The sequence below is a fragment of the Polyergus mexicanus genome, unplaced genomic scaffold (genome assembly GCF_030449975.1).
Source record: "Polyergus mexicanus isolate NDT 795.1 unplaced genomic scaffold, iyPolMexi1.0 SCAF_6, whole genome shotgun sequence".
NCBI lineage: Eukaryota > Metazoa > Arthropoda > Insecta > Hymenoptera > Formicidae > Polyergus > Polyergus mexicanus.
In genome coordinates, this window is record NW_027223326.1 from 387,122 (window position 1) to 408,474 (window position 21,353).

The 21,353-nt window shown below is 33.4% G+C and overlaps 1 protein-coding gene across 13 annotated transcripts in view; it reads right to left on the bottom strand.

The window, feature by feature from the left end:
• 5-ht1 (serotonin receptor) overlaps positions 1-21,353 on the bottom strand; it is a 128,314-nt gene that overhangs the window by 14,126 nt on the left and 92,835 nt on the right. For 11 of the 13 annotated variants that reach the window (XM_070297232.1, XM_070297230.1, XM_070297233.1 and 8 more), the window contains one exon: positions 11,876-12,279. The exons of 1 other annotated variant lie outside the window; for it this stretch is intronic. In XM_070297232.1, the coding sequence (XP_070153333.1) occupies positions 11,876-11,993 (118 nt within the window). In that variant the 5' untranslated portion in view covers positions 11,994-12,279. Of the gene's footprint in view, positions 1-11,875; positions 12,280-16,492; positions 16,690-21,353 lie in introns of those variants that run through there. One more of the 13 variants, XM_070297237.1, reaches the window with a different exon arrangement.

Here is a 21,353-nt window from a genome sequence, read left to right on the forward strand (position 1 = left end):
TGACCGGTTTTGCCGTGTGTGATGGTGCATTATCATGAAGCAAAATCACTTTGCGTTGCCTTTTTTGATATTCTAGTCGTTTTTCACGCAAAGCCTGATTCAAATCGAGTTGTTGTTGCGTTTGAGCGTCATCTTCATCCAACAATGTTTGCAATTCGCTGTCTTCAAACTTTTTCGGTGGTCTTCCACGTTCTTCGTTTCTCACGTCAAAATCGCCACTTTTGAATTTTTTAAACCACTCAAAGCACTGTGATTTACCAAGAGCATGCTCACCGTAAGCTTCGATAAGTATTCGATGCGATTCTGCAGCAGTTTTCTTCAAATGGTAACAGAAAATCAATGCTGTCCGCAAATCGTAGTTTCCAGGCACAAAATTCGACATGTTCAACGCTATTAAAAACTATGCTGTTGTATGAAACTTGTATTGTTGTGAGTTGAAAATCTTTATCAGATGTCAAAACAAGAAAATGGCGCCAATGACGCGGTTTGACGGTAACTACATTGACAGCTAGGGCCATCTATGGGCAAATTCCGGTTTCATATTTATATACCTGGTACACACGCATATATTTAATTTTTGCGTTAACTCACATTAAGCGTTGGTAGTACGGTATTTTTTAACCAACAGTCATGCTGCACAAATATCTAGATGCGCGAGTATGTTTCAAATATTCTAAATTTTGGATGAGAAAAAATATGCCCACAGTGTGTACATATATACAGTATAAAGAGAAATTTTAATATATATATCTCTTAAATTGTATATAACATCCAATTAATATAGTATTTAAAATATTATATATATATATACATATGTACAGTTACGTAACCGCTAGGGAATTATGTCGTGTCGCGTAGTCGTGCGAAATTAGCCGCGGTCACGTGACTGAATCTCGAACTGGACCGTTACTTGAAGTCGCGCGTCGCCGGTGTGCAGTCGAATCTCGATCGCTCCGTCTTTCCGCGTCTTTTTAATCCACTCCAGGTGAATTTCGTATCCGGACGAACGTCGAGGAAGTCGATTCTAGTGACAGGTAATCATCTCAATGCATTAATCGATTTGTGCGATCGCGATTAACCGCGTTTCTTATGCATGATCGCATTTCACTCTCCGTCGAAGCAACGGCAATAGTTTTGTAATACGCGCGTATTTCACGATGTACGCCCGTCCGACGAGCCGTATCGTTCAGTATTCGGATTATCGAGAAGCGTCGAAAAGCATCGAGGAGGATGGAAGGATTTTGTCGCCGCGACGGATGTCATTGATACGAGCGATCGCACTTGTCCACGATATTTGCGCGCCAAATATCGATGCGCGCGCACGTCCGCCAAGATGGCGCGTCATTTCGAATTTTCGCGAAGTGTCGCGCGCGATAAGTGTCTGGGGTGCCGAGTGAATCTACGGTCGATAATGTAAAAATTTAATAATGATAATTATCGATCGGTATTATCTATTGATCCATATCAATCGCGTCGAGTTAATGTGTTTGGGCGCGCAACGTATTATTTCGCGCGTTTTATTACGCGTGTGAATCGTCAGAACGTATATATATCGAGGAACATCGCGGAAGATGTAACGAATTAGTCAGGAGAGGTTATCGCTGCTTATCTAAGATATATTTGGCTGTGAGTAATTCTTTAATTATCTCAATCTTTTTATCATGCAGCGTAGAACTTGTCCAGATGTAAGAGAATAAAAACATTTTTTTATCCGTTTTTGAATAACAAATAAAATTTTTTACAGTTTTATTACGTGTGTGAATCGTCAGTGCGCATCGCCGATATATCGAGGATCATCGAGGATCATCGAGGATCATGGAGGATCATCGTGGAAGCAGTAACGAATTAGTCAGGAGAGGTTATCGCTGCTTATCTAAGATATATTTGGCTGTGAGTGATTTTTTAATTATCTCAATCTTTTTATCGTGCAGCGTAGAACTTGTTCAGATGTAAGAGAATAAAAATATTTTTTTTATCCGTTTTTGAATAACAAATAAAATTTTTTACAGTTTTATTACGTGTGTGAATCGTCAGTGCGCATCGCCGATATATCGAGGATCATCGAGGATCATGGAGGATCATCGCAGAAGCAGTAACGAATTAGTCAGGAGAGATTATCGTTGCTCATCTAACAATATATTTGGCTGTGAGTGATTTTTTAATTATCTCAATCTTTTTATCACGCAGCGTAGAATTTGTCCAAATGCAGGAGAATAAAAACATCTTATCAATTTTGAATAAGAAATAAAATTTTTTACAGTTGTATAAAATTATAAAAAAAAACTTCAAAACTTTTAAACGTAATAAAGGAAGAGAAAGAACAATTTTTAAGATTACATTTTCAAAATTTATACGCATGTGTGGAGGCAATCAGAGTTTGTAATTGCTGTAACTTGTACGAAATATATATGTAGATTAGAAAGCGTAAATTGCAAAGTCGTTAAGCAAATTGAGATTGCAAATCCGCCCGTCGCGCTTTCCATTTTTTAATAATAGGCGTAATTGTGGCACTGCAAGGGGCAAATTCGAGCTGGTCGTGATCAATTCTGACGGCGTGCTTGAATAGCGGCAATCAACTTCGGAAAACTCGGGACAGACGCGAAAACAGTCGTACGTTTCTAGACGCGCTCCGGCGTGATGGATCAATCGCACGCGCATTTACGAAATATTTGTCCAAGTTAGCCGAATCATTGTCGCTCTTCGGCACGTATCGAGTCTTCGTGCTTTAGGGATAATACAACACTTAGGATCTTGGCTGTGCATGAGAGGGTCACTCGATGGAAGAAACCTGCAGGTAAGAAACGTTGTGCAACGTTCGAGATCGTCTGGCAGTCCCTTGAAAAATTTCTCCCTCGAGACGAGAACGGGTCAGTCGAATAAATATCGGGATCTGTGAAAGGGATGTTCGTAGGTTGATAGCACGTGTTGAAAAAGAATTTGTATTTTCGTACACGTATCGCGTAATATCTTCAAATCTTATTTCTATCCTTTAAGCGACAAGAGGAAATAAAATTACCACATCTTTAAGATGTAACGTACGTGTATAAAATATACAATATATTACTGAAAAGTTATAAAACGCGTTTGACATTCCAGAATAGTTATTTAATAAAAAATGCTTCTCTTAAATAATTTTTCTCCCGTCCTGAGTGTTTACTCGTAAAACTATGAGAAAAAAAATTTGGAAATATTTATAACAAAAATCAAGTCATATTTCAAATTTTAAAAAAATCTGAGTAAATTTAATAAATGTACCATTTTTTGACGCGTTAATAGCTTAATCGCAAATTACGTGAAATTCGGCGCTAATCAGAATTTTCAGGTTCGCTTATAGGAAAGGAATTCATGTATTAGTAACGCAATGTTCCATTCATGCATTACGTAAACGCGCTCGACTGCCGCTGGTTTAAGCATATCTGAGGGAAGTGGATAGAAGCTTCAACTACCGTTTGCGAGAAAATTACATGGTGCTGATGTACGCTATTCTGCGTACCGTAGTACTTCATGTCTCTCATTCCACCTGGATAGCCAATGTTCCCTTCAATTTTTCGCGAGGCGTGTACAAGAGAAATTGCGCCATTATTGTTTATAACATGAAATTTATATACAAGATACATGATAATACGAGTATCGTAAAAATAATATTGCGTATTCTCGAATAATTAAGGAGAATTACAGATATTATTAAATATAATTTATAATTTTATTATCTTATTTAATATATTTTTTAATTATTGTATATATTATTTTATTTAATTATATATTGTATAATATATATTTAATAAATTATTAGTTTTTTGATTCAATTAATTATTATTAATATAATTAAATTACATAATTAAATTATATTATATTAAATAAATTATTATTTATTAAATTATTAATTTTTTATTTAAATTAATTATCAATATAATTAATAACATAATTAAATTACAGAATTTTATCGTATTATTATTAATTAATTAAATTAAAGAATTAATAATTTATAAAATATATATATTATTCAATATAATAAAATAAAATAATATATATATATATATAATAATTGAAACATATATATTATATAAGATGATAAAATTATATTTATTAGATGAGTAAAATAAAAAAAACGATTATTAATTCTTCAGAATATTTGTTTAGTTAGACTTTCGATTAAAAAGGAATAATTTTAAGATAGAGGAAATAGAGCAAGATTAAGTCCAGGCCATCAAAGATTAGATAACGCGCAAAAAGAGAGAATGTAAATGTATACTAATTAAATTTAATACCCGAGAGTGGGACAAAAATAGACTTCGCTTAAATTAGAGGGCGGGTTAACTTTGAGGAATGATCGAGACTATAAAGTCGTACTTTCTCTCATTTTATCTATCTACCTACGCGGTAAGTCGATACAAACGTACGACAAGAGTCGTACTTGTACAAATTTCTTCCCTTTCGCGTCCATTAGTTTCGCATTACGTGTCTCTGCAAATACACGGCCGTTGCGACGTTGTATATATATGTACAATATATATGTACAATATATTGTTCGGAGGACAGCAAAGACGCGAGTATTAAATGCACTTCTGCAGCTGCAAATGCAGCCGAGATGTCTCCGCGGAAAAAGTATGACTGCTATAACTGCGACTAATGAAAGGGAAGAGAAACGGGCGCGGAACGTTTTACTATGGTGTAATTAATTGGCGCGAAAAAAGAAAGAGGCACCGAGACATGTTTCAGCATACATACTGATGAGGATCTAAATTCTTTTGCTCTCATTCTTGTACTCCATTAAGATTGTGTATTTGCAACGTGAAAAAAAGCCCGAAGCTTTATATGGATAAGCCGCGAAGAGTCGCGAGTAGACACGCGTGCTCTGTGTGTGTGTGTGTGTGTGTGTGTGTGTGTGTGTGTGTGTGTGTGTGTGTGTGTGTATGATCTGTTTGTCAAGAAATAACTTATAGTCTGCAGTTTTTAATCCGCACCAGCGCTACTTTAAACCCACCTTAGCGTTACTCACGTTTTTTTGTTAAAAATATTTTGATAAAGAATTTTTAAATAATACGTATCTTGTATTTGTTATTATTAATTTTGCACATTTTGATAATCTATAAATTGCTAGTATACAGTAACAAATATTACATCTATCCTTGTGTTTTTAGTATTCTGTAATTAATATTCAAATAATTTGAAGCAAACCCTAATCATATCGCCCGATAATTTTTGAATCTAAATTTATTATATAAAATTTTAATATTATTAAATTAATTTAAAAAAGATAAGTTGAGAGATTATTATTAGCATTCAAGTTTATTCTGTAAACCGGAAATATTTTGCGAGATTTAAAAAGTTTCAGCATGTTAAATTTTTCAATATCAGCATTAACCGGGTTTAATCCCCAAATGGATTAAAAAACAAAAATATATATCGTGTTATCGTAAAACGGTCATGTTGCAACGGCGATTATTCTCATCCGTTGGACAGTTTCTATATGCATTATTACGAGAGGCGCTTTTGGGGATATCTAAAAACTGAAATGCAATGACGTGATTTAGATTGACGTAATTTTTTTCGGGTAAGAGAAAAATTTATAGAATAAAATGTGTGAGAGAGATAGAACAAGTATATTAAGCGTTTTTAAAATATTAATCTTTCTGTTCGTAAAATGAACAGCGTTCTCTCTATTAAAATAGATGTCAAAAAACGGATACATAATATGAGTAATACGAAAAATTCGTTGGATCTTTCGACAAAACAAAGCTTGTATTGTTTACGGAGAAATTTATAACAGCGGATTCTCTCATTACGAATAATGAAAGTTTCTGTAAAAATGTCATAAAGAAATGTCACGATAAAAATAATTGCGCACTAAAATAAATAATTTTGAACCGAGAAGATTGTTTTTGGATTTTCGGTTATTTGTAAAATAAAAATATGATAAAATTCATATTATTATTAGGTATACAACTTTGCTTCCGCCGTTTTTTTCCTAAATTCGAGGCTTTATTGTAAAAAACTGGTTATACATTTATGATTCAAAGTATTGTCCACTCCCAATGATCGTGCCAATTCTTTTTGACTTTGACTCGAGTCTTCGTTAAGTAATGCCTCCAATTTTGCATCTTCGAAAATCTTCTCTCTTCCACCGCTATGCCGGTCTTCGACGTGAAAATCACCGTTCTTGAAGCGTTGAAACCACTCACGACACGTTCTTTCGCTAATAGCGACTTCACCATAAGTATTTGAGAGCATTCGATGAGCCTCAGCCGCAGATTTCTTCATATTGAAGCAGAAAATTAAAACCTCCCGCAAATGACGAGAATTTGGCTCGTAAACTGACATTTTCAATCGAGAATAACTTTATGATGCAGACACAAATCGACTAATGTTTCTATGGGGTTATGTTGACAGATGCCCAAGTTTATCGCATGACGTCTATGATCTATTTATTTCGACCACTACTTACCGCTAAAGCCATCTATAGGAAAACGGCGGAAGCAAAGTTGTACACCTAATATTATAAAATATGTAATTTTTCTTATATAATATGATTTTACATTACAAATAATTCTTCTTTTATGGTATGGTTCAGATTATGCCTGATACTGATAAAGGTATTATCTTAGATATTCCAAATCTATCTTTCATATACTCTCCTTCGATAAATTCGTGGCATACGTTCATTTACGATTCTCTTATGATTCTCAAGTTTACAGTAACTTCCATGTTAGTCATTTTACTTTATGATGTCAAAGCGGAAATAGGGTATAATTTATTCTTGCAGTTTACGTCGAGATAAATAAATTTCTTTACACAATCACACTTGCGATCGACGCAAAACGGACTTGCAATATGTATCGAAAACTGCGGTTATAGTTCGTTATGCAATAACCGTGTAGCCATGTAACTTGTTTTCATTGCGGCGCCATATATAGGATAGATTTGAATTGAATTATGTAGCCGTTTATTGATTAACAAGCCAAAACCGTAGTAGTCGGCAAATGTTACAAGTTGGCTTTATCAATCGCGGCTGTTGTCATGCGCGCGGAAACTCATTTATTTTCGCGTATGGAGCAACGATGCGTACACGAATTGCGTATTATACTCGCTTTTGACGTCATACCGACAAAATTAAACGATATAATTTACTTTTATTCCTGGATACAATAAGAAAATAATTAATATTTTTTTTATATTTATAGTAAATTTTAAAATAATTTTCTAAATATTTTTTACTACTATCATTTTCTAATTTTTATATGCAGTCTTAGGCCTCACAAGATGATAACTATTAAGAAATATCTGATTATACAATATGTCTTCATGCAAGGTACGTTAAGAGTTCGCATCGCATCGTTTAACCTTTTATAAGATCGAAGGGTAAGGGGTGGTAATAACATATTCAGTTTGCGTCGGCGATCTAACCTATCGGCTTGCTATTTTTTTATGAACGAACAAAGATGCTTGTCAACATCGTATATACAGTGTCTAGCAAGAAACGTTTATTTCAAAAACTGATGTCCATTTTTTTTCTCAAAAGTTTCTCAAAAAAGTCTTTCTTCTATTTTTTCTTAAAAGTTAAATTAAATTATTCTATTATCTATTATTTAAAATTAAATTTAACAATACATGTTTGATTTTTTATATAACGTGTGTGAATATTTATATATTAGCTGATAATTCTATCTGACTTTATATGACTTGGAATCATTTTTTTACAAGTTTTATTTCTACGAACAAGAATTACAAAGTGTTCATTCTATTCCTTACGTACAAATAATTTTTATATTTAATTTTATAAAAATTATAGATATTACTTAACTTATTCTATATTTAACAATATAAGATATTCTTTTCATCCCATTATTATTTTTAATCAATTTCTAAATTATCTGAAAAATTAGAAAGTGAAATCGATTATCGTTCTTTGTTAGATATTTCCATAAATAACTGTTGTTTCTCATTTTGCACAGTTGCCTGATTATAATCAATTAATTCCACGTACGCGCTAATAGCGAACGCGAAATCTCGCGTGCCGGCTGTCTACCATATGACTCCGAAGAGAAATAAATGAATCTGCTTAGTACAATGTGCTGCATTCGAGGAGTTTCGCTTGATTTGCGACGAGGGGATTATTTAATTTATATTCGCGCAACGATATTCACGGTTTTGTGGCTCGCCAAGGGCTCATAAAATTTATTCTACACCGGGAAGAAGAAAGAGAGAAAGGGAGCAGGCGTATCCATGGCAGCTGACGTCATGTTCAGCGAACCGTTAGTTAGCCAGTGAACTATACTAATATTGGAATGCGCTCCGAGCCTGTCAAGTCGTTGGGGAAGCGTGTACCAGGTATATAAATATGAAACCGGAATTTGCCCATAGATGGCCCTAGCTGTCAATGTAGTTACCGTCAAACCGCGTCATTGGCGCCATTTTCTTGTTTTGACATCTGATAAAGATTTTCAACTCACAACAATACAAGTTTCATACAACAGCATAGTTTTTAATAGCGTTGAACATGTCGAATTTTGTGCCTGGAAACTACGATTTGCGGACAGCATTGATTTTCTGTTACCATTTGAAGAAAACTGCTGCAGAATCGCATCGAATGCTTGTCGAAGCTTACGGTGAGCATGCTCTTGGTAAATCACAGTGCTTTGAGTGGTTTAAAAAATTCAAAAGTGGCGATTTTGACGTGAGAAACGAAGAACGTGGAAGACCACCGAAAAAGTTTGAAGACAGCGAATTGCAAACATTGTTGGATGAGGATGATGCTCAAACGCAACAACAACTCGATTTGAATCAGGCTTTGCGTGAAAAACGACCAGAATATCAAAAAAGGCAACGCAAAGTGATTTCGCTTCATGATAATGCACCATCACACACAGCAAAACCGGTCAAGGAAACGATTGAGGCGTTTAGTTGGGAAATACTTTCGCATGCGGCTTATTCACCAGACTTGGCTCCATTCGATTACTACTTATTTGCATCGATGGGACACGCACTTGCTGAGCAGCACTTCACTTCTTACGAAAATGGCTCGATGACTGGTTTGCCTCAAAGGAGCAACAGTTTTTTTGGCGTGGCATCCACAAATTGTCAGAGAGATGGGAAAAATGTATAGCTAGCAATGGGCAATACTTCGAATAAAATATTTTTTATCGTTTTCATACAATAAACGTGTATTTTCTATACAAAAATTTCGGTTTCATATTTATATACCTGGTATATGTGTATATATATATACAATATATATATATGCGGATACGTAGATGTACAGAATAGTTGGCGGCGGATTTCTTTCGCATTCCTCTTGGTTACATCGCCATCCACCTAGAATATTATAGCGGAACGATAAACTTACTTGTTTTCTCCGACAACTTTTATCTATATCCTCTTTCGAGAGATGAACGGGTCCGCAGGAAGATGTTCATGGATTTATTTCGCGAGACTTAATAGCTGACGGACGGTGCCGGATTGCTAATGCAAAATCAGGGCTTTGCGTCGATCGTGTTGTAAATAAACGACGGGTTAATGGTAACAATTAAATAGTAAATAACTTTCATGGAAGAGAGAGAGAGAGAGAGAGAGAGAGAGAGAGAGAGAGAGAGAGAGAGAGAGAGCAATATGCCACGTGCTCCACAGAATTGGCATTCAATTCTTGTAATTCTTAAACTAGATTAAATGAGGAACAGAATTCTGTCAATTATTTAAATTCTAACGTTTATTTCGTTCTTCAGTGATTCATTCGAGAACAGTTTTACAAGAAATAGCTCTATGTGTATCCACTTTTTGCTAATTCTGGAACATCGTGTATAATATGGATTATGAAAAATATTAATCGCTTATCGGTGGCCGATGATCGATTTCTTGAGGAATATCGTGTAAAGCTCGCGAAAGTGTCATTTATTTCACGCATTATCAGATTAGATTAAAATATCTTTAGCATTGATAATATGATTGATCAGAAATTTTAGTATTAAAATTCGCGCTCCATTATTCATAGGAGGAGAGCCAAGAAGGAATATATACGATACAAAACGCGGGGAGCAAAATGTCAGTTCGCTTTTGCCCCGCGGAAAATTCTGTTTACACGAAGCACGCGGGGGTGGATATCGCGATTACCGTCAACGCTCGGTGATATATTATACATCCTGGAAACGTGTCAGTTCTCTAAAGCAATCTTTGCCATTGTTCTCCTCGATGCGAACACGATCGCCGGATGGTCGTTCTCGCGAAACCATCATCGGCGGTGCCGGCGACAATAGGGGGGGGGGGGTAGAGCTATTTGTCGCTCGCAAATATAATTACGACAAGAAGAACAATTAATCGACGCGGTGAGATCAATTGGGCGTCGCGTAGTTACTGTTGGACCGGTAGTTTGGCATGTGCAAAAAGAAACGATTCGTCGAATCCAGATCGGTAATTTTCATTAATTATCGCCGGGAGAGAGCACATTCGAATGGGAGCATAAATGATTGACTCAATTATCTTTGAATCAAGGCTGATTGATTTTCCTTTTTTTTTTTTTTTTTTTTTTTCCTTAGATTTCTACTCGATCGAGCTGATTCATTATTATCGATTTAATGGCGACGACGAAATTATCTATTCATCCAGAAATCTTTAAGAAAGATATTCATCTATTAACTGTTAATCAATTAAGAAATTGTTTAACTTTTAGAAAATATATTATTTTTATAATAATTTTTACAATGTAAAAATTAAAAACTAAAAATATATAAGATATATATATTTTTCGTTTTGAAAATGGAACATTATTTCGATTCCATCAATTACAGAACTTACTTTCTAAAATGTCAAATAATATATAAAATGTATTAAATGATAAGAAACTTATATTTATTATATTTTTATGAAGTATTGTTGTACATTAGAAAGGGTATATTTGATTTTATATATATTCCCCCTCTTATATATACATTTTCTTGTTATATAATTTTGGTAAAATATTTTGCATGCGGTTGACCTTTCACATTATCTAAAAATAAATAACGTGCGTTAAAAGTTGCGTGATTTTATAGTATGATCCGTGCTAGTATTCAGCGAAAAATATTGTCTCACATTACGCAGTGTTTTAGCCGGAAGAGTGAGTCCGCGCATTCATTGAATTAAAAAAATAAAGTATTAAAATATCGCGTAACCCAATGTATATGGTATTCGCGGTACGGAGGAATGACTAACCGTATATTATTTATTTAATTACGGTTTTTCTTTTTATTTCCCGCGTTTGTTTTGAAAGCTTGTACAGCGTTAAGTAGTCGTGAATATCGCGCGTGTAAGAGAAACGGCGTTTATAAAAAAATCTTTAAAAGATGCTCGTTTCCGAGATATGAAAGGAGTCTTGAAGGTTCTCTCGCCTTAAAGTGACGTGTGTCGTAAACTTTTTATAAACTTGTTTGTAAAAACGCTAGAAAGACGGGGCTATATATGTTACTGTTGAAATACGAGCTATGCTTCTCAATTTTAACGTATCGATTCGGCTATCAATATTCAATGGCAAACGCAAGCAACTGAATGCAGATATGAATACATTTGTATATACGGTATGGATATTTTATTTATACCACTTTTAAATATTTATATTTCTATTTATAAAAATTCCTTACTTCTCCAATTCTTGTAATCAAAAAATATATTTAGATCGAAAAATATTATATATTTTCTTCTTAATAAGAATATATAAAGCAATCGCTTAATTACGAGCTAGTTAGAAATTGAAACAAATATTCCATCAAAATAGATTAAAAATAGAGTAAATAGATAAACAAAATTTTTCCTGATATTAATTCGTGAGACACGAATGAAAATTGAGAGCAAATTTTTTTTTTTTTTTTACAAGAATCGTACAAAAAGGAGGAAAAATAGTAGACCTTACCTACGATAGTGATGAGAATCAGGAGACAGAGCACGATTGCTGTTAAAATGATTGGTGCATCGATGAAGATTGGATTTTCGACGGTTGCGTTTGCAGCTTGATCGACGTGGGCCTCCATCTTGGCTAAAGTATATTTCTCTTTCAGTGTTCGCTATTCATCATCTGGTTAAATAATGTATCATGGTCCGCTCTCGTTAGATCGAATCCGAAGCTTTTTTTTCGTTGCTTTCGACAAGCGCAGAGTCAACACCTGGCCGATGAACCACGACTATTCCTCTCGAACACTTTTATTTTTATCTCAGTATTTTCCGCAGTCCCCATTTTCCGTAATTTTTAGCTCTAAGATTCCATGGACTTTAAAAATGTGCTGGTTGGAGGAATGTTAGTTCTTTTCGTATGTATATCTGGAATATAAAAATAGAAAAAGATTATTTTTGTAGATAATTTTATATTGAAGAAAAATATATATCTAATCTTTTTATAGACTAGTAGTACATTTCAATGGTAATCAAACGCAATAGGAAACTTTTTATTTTTGTGATCTTGTGGTTAAAAATACAAAGATATATTTTTCTTGAATTACAGAGAGAAGCACATTTTTAAAATATAATTTTTAAAATTATTAATTGTGTATATATATATATATATATATATATATTGTATATATGTGGAGTGTCATAGTTTATAATAGCCTGCGAAACCAATAAAATTGGAACATTTGATCAGCAATTATCGGGATTGTAACGGTCAACTACTACCGCAATCGACTTTAATAATAAACCCGCGTTTACAACAAACGCCAGTTGTGAAATAACCTTAAAAGATCGTATGTACACTCTATTAAATTTTTCAATAGTGTCGGACCGTTTCATTAACTTAAATTCATCGGAACCTACTTGCTATTTGGTTTAAACTGATTGAATTTCCAGACGAATAGCATTTACGTTTGATAGCGGCGCTGATACACCGTAACGAGTCTACGGGGTTTTCCCCTTGGTTCGTTTGCGTAATTTTATTATTTCGATGAATTACAAAAGATTATTGAAACATGAATTTTCAAATTAGATATTCCAGCTTATTGTGCTCTGCTTAAAACATTTTATAATTTTCTTGCGGGTATTACATATAGTGTATAATAAATGAAATACTTGAATTTAAAATCATGATAATTATTAGATCAATTATCAATGTTATATTATATTTTTCATTCCTCTTGAGAGAATATATAAAATTAAACGTGATATTTGAAAAGGAGAAAGAGAGAGAGAGAGAGGGAAAAGATAGAGGAATATTTTTAGCGCAAATCTGAAAAGGTTAAATACATCCTCATGAGAATAGACATTTTTCTCTCGACAGTATGAAAAATTTGTCCAGTTGTAATTGTTGACGCAATGACGGGTTTTTACTCGCGCGATCGTCGAGATCGAAGTTTAATTCCCACCGCGTGACGTAAATTCACGTATTCTTTGCCAGCGACCACAAAAAGTGTTTCGCCCTACGGCCCTCTTTCTCATCGCCATTTTTCCGTGCTCGCTTTTCCGAGCGGAGAGACCAAAAAACAATCGTTCTCTCACGACGAAGAAGTATCTCCCGACCAGCTTTCTAACACCGTCAATGTCTCTTGAGAAAAAAACTCGGGAGCGTGGAAAAGTGTAGCGTCCGTTTTTGAAAACTTCGAAGAACGACGGGAAAAACGAGCGTCTCTACGAACGAGGAATAAAAGCCAATTAAAAGCGAATTTTTGTAAATATTGTATGGCGGTACGTTTTTAATATTTAAACGAAAGTTACTCTGCGCGAACATCGATCTATCGGCGTATAACAAGCTTCGTCAAATATCCACATATCTACTTTTACTCTTCCAGCATCAAAGAAGATGTTCATTTTCTTGCTATAACATGTCCATTATTGATTGATTACATTATTGACGTGATAATGACTTTATATTTTTGTTAATTAAAAGTTTATTGCAAATTGGGGATAAATTAAGTTAACGAAGACAAATATTAAAAAGTTTTTTTTTTTTTTTTTTTTTCGAAAGTAGAATATTTTTGATAAAAGGTGGAGAAAAGTGGATATATTTAACTTTGTTATTGTGGAGAACATAATAATAGATACAGAAAGTTTATTGAGACACGATAGGCGCGCCAGTAAAGTGAAATTTTGTTTTCTTGGCAATCCATTTCTCTCAGCAGGATATAAAAATTGCCTTTTATAGTCCCTATAAAATCTTTCTTTCCTGCAATGATGTAATCACAATACTGCGAGAATGCTACTGAAATAGCCAATCGAAGAAAAAACAATCGTGAATATTACGGAAAATTTGCGTGTCTTATAGGAACATCGTCGTGTCTCATGATAAAATATTTTATTTATTCAGAGAGACAAGAGAGAGAGAGAGAGAGAGAGAGAGAGAGAGAGAGAGAGAGAAATGTTAATTCGAACTTCAATAATGGAAAACAGGCTTTTGTCCTGTTATATAATGCAATTTTTATATCCTGATGAAAACCCGTTGAAACGCGAAAGGATTTAGAAGATACGAAAAGTAGAATAAAACAAAGGAAATTCTCTTTTTCTATAAAAAATGCAAACGCGCGATCGTGTATAGAAACTATTTCTAAATTCTATTAGTTTAACATAATTATATATTATACTTGAGAGAGAAAATTTGATATAAGAAAAAATCAATGTTCAAAAAATTGATTTTTAATATTGTGGAAATCGTTGATAGAGCTTCGGTAATATGAATGATATTAAAGTTATTCAATTAATTTATTCAATCAACTTATACTTTAAGAGGAAGATATAATATTTCTATAATAATAATTAATATATATATATATATATGGTGACAATGATTTGACCTTGGAAAATCATGTGAAGGTCAACTTTAAAATCTTAAATGGAAACCCCCATTTTTTATTTAGTATTCTTGTAGCTGACATCGAGAGCTTTCCAAAACACTATAATAAAGTATTTTTTTATCAAGTACTTTTTGAGTTATTTTATATTTTAATCTGACATATTTTGATATAAAAAATTAAATATCTCGTAAAATATTTAGTTTTTGATAATCTTACCGTAATACTTCTATGTATAGTATAAAAGAAATATTTTACTTTTTATATCAAAATATGTCAGATTAAAATATAAAATAACTCAAAAAGTACTTGATGAAAAAATACTTTATTATAGTGTTTTGGAAAGCTCTCAATGTCAGCTACAAGAATGCTAAATAAAAAATGGAGGTTTCCATTTAAGATTTTAAAGTTGACCTTCACATGACCTTCAAATGATTTTCCAAGATCAAATCATTGTTACCATCTTATGGCCCCCTTGAAGCCACACAACTTTTGTTTGAAACATTTTTCTCTTCCGGGCTTGGTTTTTGAGATATTCGACTGGATGGATTAAAATGGGCCACCCAGTATATAAATATGTGTGTACATATATTGCGCATATATTGAACAATACCAGCAATCAATATATTTTTTTCATTAGATTATTATAAAAATTTGTTGTACCTCAAATTGATCCATTTTTGTCGCGTGTGGTTTTATCGAAAATTGCAAATGGTGCGAGGAAAAATCTGCGCGAGATAAATTACGTTTAGTCGCGCGTTACGGTAGACATTGTTCGTGCAATAGACCGGAATTGCATGAATACTCTGCCGTGGTCGTTTGCATGCAGGGACCACCGGGAGCCGTCGGTCGCCAAATCTCGCCGTATTTCGGCCAATTCAAAATTGAAGGTAACGGATGCATTTATCACGACCAGAAAACTGCGGCTCTCGGTCGCTCTCGAAACTCCATAAATTCGCGGCCGTTAGTGGAGAACGGTGGTGGAGAATTTCCGGTAAAGTGCAGCGGTGGAGGTGAAACGAGAGAGAATCGACACATCGGAAATCTATTTCTGGGGAAAGAAAAGTCGGGCAAACTGTTACGCGATTAAATCGCGAGCTACCAGTCGAGACTCTCGAAATTCACGATCGTTTGCCTTCGATTTAAGGCGACTGAATTTCATCAATAAAGACGTCCTCATCATGGTTCTTCCTTATCTCTTTATCTTCCGTAGGTTCGCAGAAGGACGCGTTAACGAGGGATTGATCTCTCATCAAAGAAGTAAAATATTTTACGCGTTTAAAAATTTATAACTAATCGCAGGTAAATAGCGAATAGTAACCTTTTTCCGGGAGAGTGCTTGTGATAATCCACATGTCATTTTTAAACATAAATTCTTGAATAAAGTGACATTTAACCGAAAAAATGTCGCGATAAAAAATATTTAGAAATATTAGTTAAAATCTATTAAATTTATCATAATAAGGAAACTACGATATTTGTATAATATTGATGATAGTACGATTGTAATGATGAATGATCATTTCAGTAAATAGATAATCAATACCGTTTATTTCTATTCCAAAGGGCACGGTATCTCATTTGCAATAATTTTGAATTTATATATATTTTCCATGTTTAATAATTATAAAATATGTAGATGTAATAGTTGGAAGGGAATCAAATTTCAAGTGCATCGTACATCTCCATATGTGTGCGTGTGCGTTACGTTATTATAATCTTTTTCGCGGTTTTGTATATTTTTTTTATATTCTTACCTTTCTCGTATTAGGAGACTTGTAAGTCTGCGGGAAATTCAAAAATAAAACAAGATGCTCTTGTAAGTGGAGTGCACCTTGTATTTACGACGCCATAGCGTCGTCCATTATCTGGAGCTCCTACTGCGTTCCATTAGTCCCGTGTAACTAACTTCTTCAGCTTTCAAGGATTTCACGCTGAACCGTGCTTATAGGATCAAAAGATTAGGTCCACGTGTTACGCTCAATATATATATATATATATATATATTTTCGAGTACTAAAAGATATCTGTTTAAAACGATGAAAAAAGATGAAACATTGAAAAAAATTTAGGAAATGAACAAATGAAAGCAATGAAAAAGGTGAATTTTTATCAGATAATTGATTGTACATAGTATGCAGTTTTCTTCACAATTTTAAAAATTTATCTAATATTTGGACGCGCTTGATTGTAAGCATACGCAAGTGCGACAGCGATGTGCGTCTAAAAAGAGAGATGTTGCCGTTTCAATCAAAACCGATGGACAAGGGCATCGCCAGCATGGCTAACACTCGCGTGTATACAATGTTCTCCAATATCGCTAAATTTCCGCCAATTGAAAAACGGCCGTTTATGTTTGATATTCTATACCAGCATAGATGTTAATCTTGTTATCGTCGGCTGACATTCATGCGAAATAAGCTTCAATCATTGCTTTATTTATATTAGTTTCTTTCTCTCAGAAAACCATTTTATATAAATTATTTATTTAAATATTATTTATTATTCCAGTTAAATTTATATACACATATATTTTTATATTAAGTGTACAACTTTGCTTCCGCCGTTTTTTTCCCGAAATTCGAGGCTTTATTGTAAAAAACTGGTTATTGCTTGTTGAGTCACTCCCAATGACCGTGCCAATTCTTTTTGACTTTGACTCGAGTCTTCATTAAGTAATGCCTCAAATTCTGCATCTTCGAAAACCTTCTCTTTTCCACCGCTACGCCGGTCTTCGACGTGAAAATCACCGTTCTTGAAGCGTTGAAACCACTCACGACACGTTCTTTCGCTAATAGCGGCTTCACCATAAGTATTTGAGAGCATTCGATGAGCCTCAGCCGCAGATTTCTTCATATTGAAGCAGAAAATTAAAACCTCCCGCAAATGACGAGAATTTGGCTCGTAAACTGACATTTTCAATCGAGAATAACTTTATGATGCAGACACAAATCGACTAATGTTTCTATGGGGTTATGTTGACAGATGCCCAAGTTTATCGCATGACGTCTATGATCTATTTATTTCGACCACTACTTACCGCTAAAGCCATCTATAGGAAAACGGCGGAAGCAAAGTTGTACGCCTAATACTTTTAAGCTAGATTTGTTATATCAATAAAACAAGGATGTCATCGAGAGATTTATTAATTTTGCAGCTTTTTAAAAGGCATTATTATATACAATATATATAAAAACAATTAAAAAATTACTCTAATTATAATTATAAATTAAAATTGATATATGATAAAACGTGCGTAGATTTTGATAGAGTAATTTATTATTACGATATGATTAAATTCCTTATTTATCGTCGTTTTTTTATTGCATTTTCGATTAACGTCGCTCTGATGCGTTATTAAACTTCCATCAATCTCACTTATCGCCGCTCGAAAAATTTCAGTTGTAGTAATTTGCGAGCGACCGATAATATGCTAATATGCTCTCTTGCTTGCATTTACAACCAAACTTGTAAATATGTACATAACTCGCAAATTGCTATTTGTCAATGGATCGTAATATTTGTCCACTCATTTGCTACATCGAGTAAACAAGCCCATTGTGACAAACGATGAAAGGGATGCATATTTCTCGCTTCTCGTAACAAATCAAATATTTTACATTCAAATAACAATTTTATAAAGCTTGTATAACAATTTATTGACTATTTTTTTTTTTTTTATATAACATCAACTTCAATACTTTTACTAAAAAAAATATTACTTTTTATTTTAAAAGAATTTCTATATTAAAAAGAAATCGGAAAAATATTGTTCTAAGATATTTTACTTACAATAAGATAAATAACATATAAAAGACAATTAACGTATAAGAGAAACTTCCTTTATTTTTTTTTTAAATTGCGTTAGAATCGTGATCTTGTTAGATCATTTCAGTTAAGAATAATTTTATCAGCTGGACTCTATCGCTCTTATTTTATATTAGCTAAATAGTCATTTATTGCCATTTCATCGCCGCTATAACTTTGAATCCTTCGATCTCGCTGTTGTTCGAGTTATGAGATTAAGGGTCGGCAATACCTAAGCCAGCCATTTTGGATTATGACGTCAGAAGCGGGGAAATATACGTGAACGATTCTCGCGATTTACGTTCTACATAAATGATTTTGCGTCGAGTAAACCGAGTAAACATTATAGTTTCTCTGGAGAAATCGCATTATGAATTGTATGAAAATATTTCGTATAAAGGATACAAAAGATCTCTGTTAAAAATTATTACATCATGTTCTCAAAAACTATCGTTTGCTTATTCGCGCGAGATAATTGTTCTTAATTTAGAAAATTGATTATATTCGTATAAAATGTATGTTTCGAGTTAATCCGATGTTAAGAAAGTATTACAAAATAGCAGAATCTTCACAAAATGATAAACAGTTTTATGAAAATATAGTTTTATACTATATTAAAAAAGAAAGTCCCATATAAAATTAGTTAATAATGCTTGATGCAATCTTAGTTTATTCCAAAGGATCTTTATGGTTCATATAAATGCGCATTGATGTTATTCTTCATAAACAGAATTTTATGACAGTTTAGCGAGAGGATAGATCTCTTTCTAGCGTTATAGAGATAGAAATAAATGATAAATTTCGGCAGTATTATTAGTAACTAATAATAGTAAAACAAATTATAATGCTGAGAAAAGATGTTTCTTCCTTTCTTATATAGTACATAAAAATTAATGTGTATTAAAAGATAAAAATATATAGATAAATACAGTGTAGAAGTATTTTTTATTTTTAACAGAGGCATTATATGATATGTGAATGCTAATAGATAACGAGATGAAGCGGAAAATATATTTATAAAATTTATGAGTTGCAGTCATCACTTCAAAAGCATGAATATTTAATAACACTAAGTTGCATTCTACAGAAAGTGCTACTCTTTGAGCAAAAGAAAAACAAGTATGAATTGTACAACTATCTCTTTCGAAAGAATCCGTCGTCTAATGCAGCCATATCCCAAGGCGGAATTTGTTAAGAGAATAAAAGAGATATATTTAAACGCAAACTTTTATTTTTCATACATGTTTATATCATTAATTTCTGGAATATTATAGCACAAACAAATTAAAATTAGCTGTATTAAAATAAATAAAGGGCAAAGAGATATATTAGGTGTACAACTTTGCTTCCGCCGTTTTTCCCCGAAATTCGAGGCTTTATCGTAAAAAACTGGTTATACATTTTGAAATTGCTTGTTAAGTCACTCCCAATGATCGTGCCAATTCTTTTTGACTTTGACTCGAGTCTTCGTTAAGTAATGCCTCCAATTCTGCATCTTCGAAAACCTTCTCTCTTCCACCGCTATGCCGGTCTTCGACGTGAAAATCACCGTTCTTGAAGCGTTGAAACCGCTCACGACACGTTCATTCGCTAATAGCGGCTTCACCATAAGTATTTGAGAGCATTCGATGAGCCTCAGCCGCAGATTTCTTCATATTGAAGCAGAAAATTAAAACCTCCCGCAAATGACGAGAATTTGGCTCGTAAACTGACATTTTCAATCGAGAATAACTTTATGATGCAGACACAAATCGACTAATGTTTCTATGGGGTTATGTTGACAGATGCCCAAGTTTATCGCACGACGTCTATGATCTATTTATTTCGACCACTACTTACCGCTAAAGCCATCTATAGGAAAACGGCGGGAGCAAAGTTGTACACCTAATATAAGATGAAAATAAACGCAAAAGTATTTCCGGCTTTTCGATTAAACGCGCAAATTATTTTTGATATATCGTTTTACAAGATAGGTTTTATGATAAAATGTACGATATTCTTTTGATTTTTTTATCAATTTTATAAAATGAATTATTTATAAAATAAATTATTTTATTTACATTGGGAAATGCGAAAGTATTATATTTTTAATTTTACAAAAATGATAATCGTATGCACAAATCATGTGCATGAATTCATCTCTTCTTAGATTGTTACAATACGTTACTGCATTTTTGTGATGCGACGCTCCGGCGGGAACGATATTCGACATTTACAATAATGCGGCGCAAAATGTAGAAATTTGCACGGTAAATTTCAAAGGCTCGTTTCGATGTTCAAAGGCGTGTCGTCATACATTATTGCAACAGCGAATATGCTGCCCAAGAGAGTGCTGCTGCAATAATGCACGTCGCTACTACTTTTGGCATTATTGTAATGTTCCATTCTCGTCTACTTGACTCGCATCTACTTTCCTCATGTCCCCATAAGAATGTACAAACTATAGATTTAAAATATTAATTTTTATTACGAACATTTATGTAATGTTTCAATCCGAGTGCACGTCTTTTTTCGGTTGTGTATACATTTCTAAAGTATTCTATTCTGTAAAGCAAGTTTTACAAGTCTTTGAATATTTTGAGAACTATAGAATAGAAACAATACACAGCTAAGAAATGTATTTAAGTATTTAATTTTATATATTAAATATTTTCTGCTGGATATATTTCACATGCGCATCACAAATTCATAGAAAATTTTATAAAATGTTTTTCGAATCTTATATTAATACAAATATATCTAAGTTTCTAATATGATCGAAATCTTGAATGGAAAATATTATGTCAATATTCTGACTAACTCATTAACTAT